Source organism: Lathyrus oleraceus, chromosome 3 (genome assembly GCF_024323335.1).
Source record: "Lathyrus oleraceus cultivar Zhongwan6 chromosome 3, CAAS_Psat_ZW6_1.0, whole genome shotgun sequence".
NCBI lineage: Eukaryota > Viridiplantae > Streptophyta > Magnoliopsida > Fabales > Fabaceae > Lathyrus > Lathyrus oleraceus.
This window is the reverse complement of record NC_066581.1, coordinates 199,202,309-199,214,951: the sequence shown is the minus strand read 5'-3', so window position 1 is coordinate 199,214,951 and position 12,643 is coordinate 199,202,309. Positions and strand designations below refer to the sequence as shown.

At 35.9% G+C, this 12,643-nt stretch overlaps 1 protein-coding gene across 1 annotated transcript in view; it reads right to left on the bottom strand.

Annotated features, from left to right (window-relative positions):
- Positions 1–11,758: 11,758 nt before the first annotated feature.
- The window catches only part of LOC127126262 (uncharacterized), a 30,458-nt gene continuing 29,573 nt past the window's right edge, over positions 11,759–12,643 (bottom strand). Inside the window, exon 5 of the mRNA XM_051055153.1 lies at positions 11,759–12,530. Coding sequence (XP_050911110.1) covers positions 11,877–12,530 — 654 coding nt within the window. The 3' untranslated portion in view covers positions 11,759–11,876. The remainder of the gene's footprint in view (positions 12,531–12,643) is intronic.

Sequence of the window (12,643 nt, the reverse complement as noted above, 5' to 3'; positions counted from 1 at the left end):
TTCAGAGGTTGTAAATATGGGAGGTGTTGGGAGAGGAGTAGAAGAGGCCATCATAGGTATTACAGAAGTAACAGGAGGAATAGACTTACCAGAAGAAGAGATTTTCAGAGGAGCTTTGGTTCCAGAAGATTCTCCAAGTCTGGGTTTCTTTGCCTTCCTTGCTTCCTCAGCTATCTTCTTCTCAGAAAGACCTCTTTTGTATCTGACCAAATCTTCTACAGAGTCCAGACAGTCTTCAAGGCGGAAATCAGAAATATCAATGCCTTCATCCAGACGATCCTGAAGGTAGATAGCAATGGCATCTCTGGGTTCATTCTTGAAGAACCTTTCAAGGCCATGAGGCATCTTCCTCTGATCTTTCAGAGCTTCCCAGGTCACATCCATAGTGGGCTTGACTCTAATGTCTTTGATGATTCCCATGCTCCTCAGGTTTTTGGCATTCAGAGGCTTTCCAACGTCAATTGCCAGATCATCCATACATCTGGTCTTCTCCAGAGCATCTACCAAGCCATGCTCAATGAAGACATCAGAGAGCAATCTTCCCAGAGGAATGTAGGATCTGGGCTTCATATTATTCCTCGTTTCTCTGACTGAATCCCTCAGATATCTGAAGAGGAGAACAGGGAGGTTGATCTGGATACCCTTCTGAATACAGTAAAGGATGCATTTCTGATCAGCATTTATGTAATCTGAAGAGTTGGAGGCTGGACGATGATGGATTGTTCCCAGAATAATCTTCAGCCAAACTCGGAGGTTCTGATGAAGCTCCTTGTTCTTAGAGGGATTTCCCTCAGCGTTTGCTTTGAAGATTGTAGGGTTAATGACTTCTGTGATGCGCTTGGACCTTGGAGGAATATTGTAAATCCTTTTACCTCCAGCTTTCTCCATGTTTAGCAAGGAAGCAATTGATGCTTCAGTGATGACAATCTTCACACCCAGAACAAACGAGACAATGAACTGGTCATCAGCATCTGCACATCTCCAGAACTCCTTCACCAGAAGAGGATAGATTGGACCATACAATCTGTTGAAGTAGTTTTCCCAACCTTGCTTGCGAAGATCTTCAGTGAGATCAACGCCATTTCTTCTTAAATTCTCAAAATCTACCAGCGATTCACACAGTACATCTAAATCTTCAAAGGGAGTTGAAAGGTTTATGTGTTGTTCACGTTCAAGAATGTGAGGTTCTTTGTAGACTGGGGTTGTGGTGACGCCTATAACCATGGGTGTTTGAGTGTTTGAGGTTTGGGGATTAGAAGCGGCTTCCATTTGTTGGGAGAAGTTAAAAACTTCTTGCTCTTGAGGATTCATGAAGAAAATTGATGAAGAAGATGAAGAACTGAGAAAGTTGCAGAGAAAACTTCGAGAGAGGGTTTAGGGTTTAAGAGTGAGTGAAAGTGATAAGTGTGTGAAATGTGAGAAAAGTGTTTATATACCTAAGTAAAAACGCATGCAAAACGACACACATACCAGCGTTAGACACAAAACTCAAAAAGGCACGCTTGGGGGGAAAAATGATTACAGCTCATAAATGAATGTCTAATCCCACAGTTTGCACACTGCTCGAGGAAAACTCAAACGTCTGCCTTTTGAATTTCTTGACAGCTGTCTAGAAGTTCTAAAGTTTGACGCTTCAGAGTTCCACGCGTTGATGTATCTGATCTTCAGGAATACCAAGAGATTGGTTCTGAAGATTTCTAACTCAGATATCTTCTTAACAATGTAGAAGTATCAGAGTCAGAGGCAGAAGTGTATTTGTTTTTATCAGATTCTCATTTTACATGTTCAGAGCCAAATTTTACTCAGGGCAATTTTTAATGTTCAGATTTTCTAAGATAAAAAGAAATCTATCTTCAGCTAGAGGCTTAGTAAAGATATCTGCCCATTGATGTTCTGTATCAATGAACTTCAGCGTTACTATCCCTTTCTGAACATAGTCTCTAATAAAATGATGTTTAATTTCTATGTGTTTGGCTCTGGAATGTAAAATAGGATTCTTACTCAAACAAATAGCAGCAGTATTATCACAAAAGATAGGAATGTTACTCTCAAATATCTGAAGATCTTCTAGCTGATGCTTCATCCAGAGCATCTGAGTTGTGCACAGTGATGCTGAGATGTATTCTGCTTCTGCAGTTGATAGAGCGATAGTTGACTGTCTTTTGCTAGCCCAGGAGATTAGATTGTTTCCCAGAAGCTGGCAATTTCCAGATGTGCTTTTTCGTTCTATTCTATCTCCTGCATAATCTGCATCACAATAACCAGAAAGCCTATACTCTGATGTTTTCTCATACATCAGGCCCAGGTTAGGAGTTCCTTTCAGATACTTAAGAATTCTCTTAACAGCTGTTAAATGAGATTCTCTAGGATCTGATTGGAATCTGGCACAAAGACAAACGCTAAAGAGAATATCAGGACGAGTAGCAGTCAGATAGAGAAGAGAGCCTATCATACCTCGATAGAGCTTCTGACAAACCTTGTTGCTTACCTCTTCCTTTTCCAGAATGCAAGTTGGGTGCATAGGAGTTTTTGCAGAGTTGCATTCAGACATATCAAACTTCTTCAGAACGTCTTTAATGTACTTGCTTTGATGAATGTATGTGACTTCTGGAGTTTGATTAATTTGAATTCCCAGAAAGAACTTTAATTCTTGCATTAAACTCATTTCAAATTCTGCCTGCATTAACTTAGAAAATTCTTGGCAAACAGAGATATTAGCAGAACCAAAAATAATGTCATCAACATAAATCTGGCATATCATGAGATCATTATTAAGGTTTTTACAGAAGAGTGTAGAATCAACTTTCCCTCTGATAAAATTTTGTTCCAGAAGAAAATTACTTAAGCGTTCATACCAAGCTCTGGGAGCTTGTTTAAGTCCATACAAGGATTTCTTAAGTTTGAAAACATGTTCTGGAAAGTTTGAATTTTCAAAACCAGGAGGTTGATTGACATACACTTCTTCTGAGATATAACCATTAAGAAATGCACTCTTGACATCCATTTGGTATAATTTTATAGAGTGATTAATAGCAAATGATACAAGAAGACGAATAGACTCTAACCTTGCGACTGGAGCAAAAGTTTCATTATAATCAATACCTTCTTGTTGACTATAACCTTGAGCTACCAGTCGTGCTTTGTTTCTGACAACTTCTCCTTTCTCGTTCAGTTTGTTTCTGAAAACCCATCTGGTTCCAATGACATGAGTGCCTCTGGGTTTAGGAACGAGATCCCAGACATCATTCTTGGAGAATTGATCTAACTCTTCTTGCATAGCTGCCACCCAATCGTTATCTTGAAGAGCTTCATCACAGGACGTAGGCTCAATCAGAGACACTAGTCCCAGAGGAATATCTTCAGAAGTTCTGAAGGTAGATCTGGTTCTAACAGGTTCATCTTTGTTTCCCAAAATCAAATCTTCAGATACGTTGCTACGACTCTTGACTTTCCTTGGAATTTCTGGAGATTTAATTTCTTCAGAGTCTGGAGTGACAGTTGCTTCTGGAGTTTTCTCAGATTCTACCAGAGTGATCTCTAAGTCTGCAAACTTTTCAACTAGCTTTGACTTTTCAGGGTCAAGCTTATCATCAAATCTAACATGAATTGATTCCTCCACAATTTTGGTTTCTGTGTTGTATACTCTATAGCCTTTAGAGCGTTCTGAGTATCCTAACATAATACCTTTCTATGCTTTGGAATCAAACTTGTTTAGATGTTCTTTAGTATTTAATATAAAACAAATGCATCCAAAAGGATGAAAATATGAAATGTTGGGTTTTCTTCCCTTACACAGTTCATAGGGAGTCTTTTCCAGAATAGGTCTAATAGAGATTCTATTCTGAATGTAACACGCTGTATTTACAGCTTCTGCCCAAAAGTGCTTTGCTACATTTGTTTCATTGATCATGGTTCTGGCCATTTCTTGGAGTGTCCTATTCTTCCTCTCTACAACTCCATTTTGTTGTGGAGTTCTAGGGCAGGAGAAATCATGGGATATTCCATTAGAATCAAATAGTTCTTCAAAATCTTTATTTTCAAATTCTCCACCATGATCACTTCTGACTCTAACAATTTTAGAGTCAAATTCTTTTTGCACTTTAGAACAGAAACTGGTGAATACAGAGTGAGACTCACTCTTGTGCTTTAGGAATTTTACCCATGTCCAGCGGCTGTAATCATCAACGATTACTAGTCCATACTTCTTTCCATTGACTGATGCTGTTTTCACAGGACCAAATAAGTCAATGTGAAGAAGCTCCAGAGGCTTGGAGGTAGAAACAACATTTTTCTTTTTAAAAGATGTTTTTGAAAACTTTCCTTTCTGACAAGCTTCACACAGAGCATCTGAAGAAAACTTCAGTTTAGGTAAGCCTCTGACTAACTCAAGTTTAGTTAGCTGAGAAAGTTTTCTCATGCTAATGTGGCCTAAGCGTCTATGCCATACCCATTGCTCTTTGTGAACTGACATTAAACATTTAACATTTTGATCTTTTAAATCAGAAAGATTTATTTTATAAATGTTGTTTTTCCTCTTGCCTGTGAAAAGGACAGAGCCATCGTTCTGACTAATGGCTTTACACGTTTTTTGATTAAAGATTACATCATAACCGTTATCACTTAATTGACTTATGGATAACAAGTTATGCATTAATCCTTCTACATAAAGAACATCAGATATAGAGGGAAGAGTACCGTTACCAATAGTTCCGGAGCCTCTGATCCTTCCTTTCTGATCTCCTCCAAAGCCTACGAAGCCAGTGTCTTTAAGTTCCAGGCTTTGGAACATAGACTTTCTTCCCGTCATATGTCGCGAGCATCCAGAGTCCAGGTACCATGACTGGTGTCTGAACTTTGCTGCATAGGATATCTGCAACATAGATAATCTTATCTTTCGGTACCCAGAATCTCTTGGGTCCTTTCAGATTAGTTTTCCCAGAGTTTCTTACAACTTTGGGTCTTCTAGCATTTTTAAATTTGTGTTCTTGTGTGTGTGTGTAGTGGTATGAAAAAGGCGATTTAATTTGGTTACTGGTAGAAGTTTTATCAGAATCAGAATCATACCCAATTCCCCTTTTATTATTCTGACCTACTCCATAAATCATGGATGCCATAATACTCCTATTTATCCCATTCTTCAGAAATTGTTGAAAGGCTTCTTCATATTTATAAATAATTTCATTTGAAGTTTGTGGTGCTTGAGACAACACTTCTTCTAATTCTAAGCTTTTCGTTTTAGCTTCATCTCTTTCTAACGTTAAAGATATGATTGTATCATCTCTTGTTAGAATTGTTGTCTCAAGTTTACTACACTCTTCAGATTTTGCTTTAAGAAGACCTTTAATGTTTTTAACTTTTTGTTTTAATTTCTGAAGAGAGGTAAGAGTTTCTGATAAACATGATTCTAAGTCAGATCTAGAAAGTTCAGAAAATACCTCTTCAGATTCTTCATCTGAGCTGCTGGATGTGGTAGCCATAAGAGCTACGTTGGCCTGTTCATCAGAGTCAGATTCTGATGATTCGGATTCACTATCGTCCCAGGTGGCCATTAATCCCTTCTTTGTTCTGAAGGCATTTTTCTTGAAGCTTTCTTTCTTAGAGTTATCTTTCTTCAGCTTGGGGCATTCATTTCTATAATGACCTGTTTCTTTACATTCAAAACAGGTAATATCTTTATTAGGTTTACCTTTTGAAGTTGACTCTGATCTATCCCCTCTGGGTCTTGATCTTCTGAAGTTGTTGTTGTTCCTTCTTTTCCAGAGTTGCTTAACTCTTCTGGTTAGTAAGGACAGTTCTTCTTCATCATCAGAGTCTTCAGGTTCAGAGTCGTCAGTATCTGCAGTTTCTGCCTGGAGAGCTTTGGTTCTGTCTGACTTCCGTCTTTCAGGTCTGGACTTCAGCGCCACTGACTTGTTCCTTTTCTGAGGCTCATCCTCCTCTAGTTCTATCTCATGGCTTCTGAGAGAACTAACAAGTTCTTCAAGGCTGATATTGTTCAGATCCTTTGATAACTTCAGAGCAGTAACCATTGGTCTCCATTTCTTTGGCAGACTTCTGACTATCTTCTTAACATGATCTGCAGTCGTGTATCCTTTGTCTAGCACTTTAAGACCTGCAATAAGAGTTTGGAATCTGGAAAACATAGCTTCTATAGCTTCGTCATCTTCCATCTTGAAGGCTTCATATTTCTGGATCAACGCCAGAGCCTTCGTCTCCTTGACTTGGGAGTTTCCTTCATGGGTCATCTTCAGAGAGTCAAGTATATCTTTAGCCGTCTCTCTGTTGGTGATCTTTTCGTATTCGTTGTATGATATAGCATTTAGAAGTATTGTTCTGGCCTTGTGATGATTTTTGAACTCACGTTTCTGATCTTCTGACATTTTGCTTCTGGGAACTTCAGCTCCATTTAAGGTTGGAGGTTTGTATCCATCTGTGACAATGTCCCAGAGGTCAGCATCATAACCCAGAAAGAAACTTTCGATTCTATCTTTCCAGTAATCAAACTTTTCTCCATCAAAAACAGGAGGCTTGGCATTGTAAGAATCTTTCTCATTTGAGTGGGCCATTTGTTTTTCTCGCACTGGATCTCTCTACACGGTTAAGTGTTTGATTTGAAAATCAATAACAGAGCCGGAGCTCTGATACCAAATGAAGGTGAGAAAAACAAGAAAGGGGGGGTTTGAATTGTTTGAAAAATAAGCGCTTTTGCAAAATGAAATCACACAATGATTTTATACTGGTTCGCTTATAACACAAAGCTACTCCAGTCCACCCGGCCAAGGTGATTTCGCCTTCAACAAGGACTTAATCCACTAATCTTGAAAGATTACAAACAACCCCTAAGAGAGAAGAAAATCTCTTAGTCCTCTCAAGTCTACAGACTACAAAGAGTCACTTGAGGAAATCAAATAAAAATAAGATACAAGATGTGTAATCTAGAGTGCTTCTAAGAAAGCAAATATTACAAACTTAAGAACAAATTTTTCACTTGATAAGCAAAAGCTTAGTGAAATTCTTTGAAGAACAAAGATGTTTTTCTTGAGCGTGATATAATTTCAGTATAGTTTTGGCTAGTGATTTCTTATTTTTGCTGAATGAGATTTCTTCTCTATTTATAGGAGTTGAAGTAGAGTTGAAGTAGCGTTGAATCTGTTGGATATTGAGATGTAGTTACGCCATTCCATTTATAGCTTCTGCAGTAGACTTTTTCTCTTAGAAGTGACTACTTACCACAATTAGTATCTTCTCTCTTGGAAGTGGAGATTAACGTCTCTTTCTAATTGAGGAAATCCATTTGCAGAACTTTAACTTGGCTTAAACGTTACTTCATCATGATTAACAATTCTGATTAGAGTCTTTGTGTATCTGGAGAAATCTGGCTTCTGATGTTATCTCTTGAAAGTTCAGATGGCGCTGATAACTTCAGAATTTACAGAAGGCATTTGTTCAGAGTCAGAGCTTCTAGACTTTACTTCATGTTCAGATGCTTCTGATACTTTGTAGTTTTGTCCAGATTCAGAGCTTCTTGAATGAGATTCCTCTTTAGATGCTTCTGAAACTTGAGATTTTGCATCTGATCTTGTTTTGCATCTGATGACATCATCAGATTTATTTCTTCTTTCTATAGAACCCTGCACACTTAGAAACTTTTCGTTAGGGTGCCATTTTTGGTTTCATCCTTTGTTATCATCAAAATCATGGAATCTGTTGTAGAACAATTTTTGTTCTTACACTTGTATATATATTTAATGATTTTTTCCTTTTTTATCCTTAGAGTGTGGATAATGTAATATAAATAGCCAATCACATTCAGTTTTACATAGTTAGTTATCAATAACAAACTTTCTGTTATCTTCTTCTTCTTCTTGGATATTGCTTGTTTTCCATTTTCTCCATATGAGCATTGTTGTAATCTGTTTTGCCACTGCACTGTTTCATATGGACATTGATACTTTCCACTAAAGAGAATCCTTTGAACCACCTATTGAACCATCTCTGTTCAGACCTGTGAGCAAGCAGTTCAATCCAAATTGCATTCTGTTTCTTGATTATCCTCCATTAGAGAGGGAATTGGACTGATCCTGAGATAGACTTTGCCAAGTCAATTGATGTTTAATTGATGTTTCTGGTGAAATGTGATTTGGTAAGAAATATGAGACAAGAGCCTCATACTTAAATTAGTTCTATCTTGTTTTAGGGGATCTTTTGGAAATGCTTCTCCAGTGTCACCCTAATTTGTTATTTCGAAAATGAATGTTCAGAACGTCCCCTAATATTATATAAAATTGAAAAATGCAGAAATAAAATTTATATTGAAATGCAGAAACTTTTTTAAAACTTAAACATGTATTGAAATATTTGAAAATGTATATATTAAACATCATTAATACAAGATTACATAAAAAAAACACTTATAACCACATAAATACATTGTTGAATAAAAACTAAAATGAATAGAAACTTGTGTCGCCAGCTAAATTTATATATATAAATGATGTCGTCTTTTGTTGAGAATGTATTAAGTGTGAGTAGCATATGTAATAGTCTCACATTGATTGGAAATATGGAGACTTAAGCATTTATAAGTAAGACAATGCATCCACCTATCACCTTAAGATTTTGGGTGAATATGTGGTGTGTCTCTTACAAAGGTGTTGCTCTAAAAGAAGAAGTCACACAATATTCAATGCTCTCTAGTAAAAAATTCCTCCAACAAAGGGTATCATGAGCCTTTGGTTCAAGAAATGGATCGACTTACTTGTATCGAAAGTCAACGGCACCACAAGAGTGGTGAGTAAGAAACATTTTGTTGAAGAGTGTCAACGACGTCATGGTGCTAAGTAAGAAACATTCTGTGTAGTACAATAGTTTGTGGAAGTAAGAAGAGTTTCCACTTGAGGGGGAGCATTGTAGACTCACACTTGAGAGAGAGTGTTGAGAATGTATCAAGTGTGAGTAGTGTGGGTAATAGTCCCACATTGGTTGGGAATATGGAGACTTTAACATTTATTTATAAGTGAGAGAACTCACTCACCTATCACCTTAAGGTTTTGGGTGAATATGTGGTGTGTCTCTCACAAAGGTGTTGCTCTAAAAGAAGAAGTCTCACATTGTTCAATGCTCCCTAGTGAAAAACTCCCCCAACATCTTTGACTTTTGTTTATATGATTTTGTTTCAATCTCGTTCAACTTGGTGAACTCTGGCATCTTTTCCACAAAATGATCCGCTTAAGTCTCAATTTTTGTTGTTGAATTAGTTGTCAACTCCGGTGATGTAAGTGGTATAAGACATCCTGATTCCAAATAAACTTGAACACATTGCAACAAATTTGAAATTCACCCAACACACATAATACATTCATTTGGGTTTTGAGGCGGGGCAGTGCGCAGTGGAAAAAATATTTATGAAAAACCGTATCTTGTAAGATCAATACACATTTGTTATAAGATGATTCATTTCAGGGAAGCACATCCATTTTGTCATACACTAATTTTTCCCCTTATCATGTCATTCAACCCTCATGGCATTTGCATTATTTGCATGCCATTGCATACATTTCTTTAAGCATAACTAAAAAAAAAGTCAATCACACTTTCATTTGTCATGTTAATTTAGGTCATTTTTGCATTATGAGTCTTATTTGAGGAATCAACCAAAAAGTCAACTTCTAGATTTTTTAAAAACGGCATCATCATATTTTCTTATTTATGGTCAATTTTCATTTCGTATCATACTTTGTTCCATATATATGCATTTTGATCATTAATCATCATGCTTCCATTTATTAAAATAATTAAAGAACATGGATTTGAATCATTTGCACAAATATAGATTGATTTGATTTCTAACTTTAGATTTTGCCTTTACTAGAGACTGAACTACAAGAACACATAGTTTCATGATATGCAAGTTAATATCACCAATCAAAGTGTCTTAAATTCATAATCACCAATATCAATCATCTTTGCACAATTGCTTTGGATTAATTTTTCTTTGTCCGACATCTTTCATAATATTTTTCATGTCATTACCATCATCCAAGTTCCTTTCCATTCAAAATTTAAATCAAAATTGACTTGCTATGTTAGCATGAAATTCACTCTTTCATACACGATATGGCATACAATTTCAAGTTAACATCATCCAAGTTTCTTGTCTATTCAAAATTCAAGCCAATTTGAATTGAATTCATACATTCATAACACTACCAAACTAAACCAAAATAAAAGACCAAATTTGAAATAATAAAGTAAAGAAATAAGAATTTAATTTGAAAGGACTTGACACTAATTTTATTCATTCATAATAGTAGAATGTTTATATTTGTTTACATCAGCGGTTACAACTTGAAATTACAGAAAAAAAAACTTGCACATGATGCCCCGACAAAATCTCACACAGTTCACTCCCCATAAAATCATGGTCAAATCCTCACCAAGTTCCTCTCAATTTTCACTCATTCTTATCCTAAACTACAACTCATCCTAACAGCTCATACTCACATGATTTCACTCCAATTCTCACAGAAATTCTTCATTCTTCACACATTTTTATAACTCACACACTCGCCACTAAACTTAATTCCTACCCTATAAATGCTAAGCTAACCTTAAAGTAAGAGACACCAATTCCACTAAAAAAGCATTATGTCACAACCATCAATCTCATGAACCCTTCGTTAAAAGCTCTCTGCAAGAGCAATTAGAGCTTCATCTTGAAGCTCTTATTGAAGTGAGCTTGAACATCCTCTAAGTACCTTAGCAAAAATAGTACACAATAGCAGAGAAGAAGGTGTAAGGAACAGAAGAAGAAGAAGAAGAAGAAGAAGAAGAAGAAGAAGAAGAAGAAGAAGAAGAAGAAAGGAAAGAACATAACATTCATTACGATCTTAAAGCACGATTATCGATAATTGTACGCTTGCTACCAAGCATCAGCGCTCATCAGCAGAGCCTCTCACCTCACGTAAGCAGTTATCCTAAATCACCTTACAACACCACCGTACAGAGTTTCTCGCCACCAAAACATGTTATAAACCTACTAAGGTCTCCGAGTCTCCCTGCCCTTGAGGGTGTGAAAGGTGACCTACAGCATATGATCTCACAATTTTTCAAGATTATGTTATGGTAAAATAGACCTCCATGCATATATTTCACGGTTAATTTACGGTTAAATAGAGCTCATAAAAAAATTTACACACTTAATCCAACTTTATACACAAAGCCTTTCAAAAGTTTGAGGCGGTTATATATATATATATATATAAGCATAAACTATTTCACCTCGGTTGAAAAATCTAACGGAAATGAAAAATAACTTATTTTTGGATTAAAAATAAAATATGAAGGATGACACCACACTTAATGAAATAAAAACATAATGTGATTCGAAGCATATATCCTAAATTAGTTTAACTCTTGATTTTCTATTACAACCAACTTAATAGATGTTATTCTTTAGAAAGAAAGAAAATATGACTCATCCATGAATTATATCTCAATAATTATTTGTTAGGTGAATCGGAAATCATTATTATATAATATATTATTTATACTAGTGCAAATACAATTATATACGGGGAAAATCACTTAATAAATCACATTAACTATACTTTAACTTATATTAATCAATTTTTCACATACCATTAACCAATTTCGTTTTTAATTATTATTTGTTACGTGAAGTGTTAAGATAGCATTAATCTTTAAGATTATAAATAGTTGATTCATTATCTAAAAATTAATTACAAACTAGAATGAACTTCAACCAAGTATAACTAACTCACAAACATACTAAACTAATTACAAACTAGAATGAACTTCAACTAACTATAAAAAATTACAAAGAAGAAGGATTAATTAACAAAGCTAAATTTAAATTACTTCTCTAACATGGGAGAATCCATTTCCATTTGATCGCTCATCTTACGTCGCCAGCAAACAAAAAGCAGCAACATGATGAAAACAAAAAGAATGATAATAAAACTAAGAACCCCTATAGAAGCAAATAAAATGCCACTAATTCTAAACGCGCCACATATTATGTCAAACCCTGAAGCTGCAGCCACCAACACAGAGAAACAATACAGAAGATAAAGACATAACATAGAGATAATAGGAACTCGATAATTCAATGACCAAACTACCATCACTGTGTATAAAAAGCTCACTGTGATCATTCCACTCCATATCATTGCTGGTAAGAATCCAGTAAATGCTTTCTCTAAGCTTACTACATGTGACTGTGAATTGTTTCTTGAGGTCATGGATTGTGATAGATTTTCAAATGGATTTCCCAAAGCTGATAAAAGTGCTGCTTGAATTCCGTATAACTTAATTGCCAACGCAGAGCGATCTTCTTGCGGACAAATTATCTCAGTTGAACAGTATTGTGTAAATGTTTTACAAGAGGTGTGAAGCTTTTGTGATAATTGTTGTTCTTGGTTGCAATCTGAAGTATGGATCGTGTCTTTCAAGTATATGACGTGGGAGGGGGAACGAGGAACACCACGACATTCATTGTTTGCCTTTGTCTGTCAATTTTAAAAATGAGCTCGTTATTGTAAGGCCAATTTGCAAGATAATGTAAAAATATGATATCACTAGAGATGTTCTCAATTTCTTAAGGTTCTGTGTTAAGTCGGTG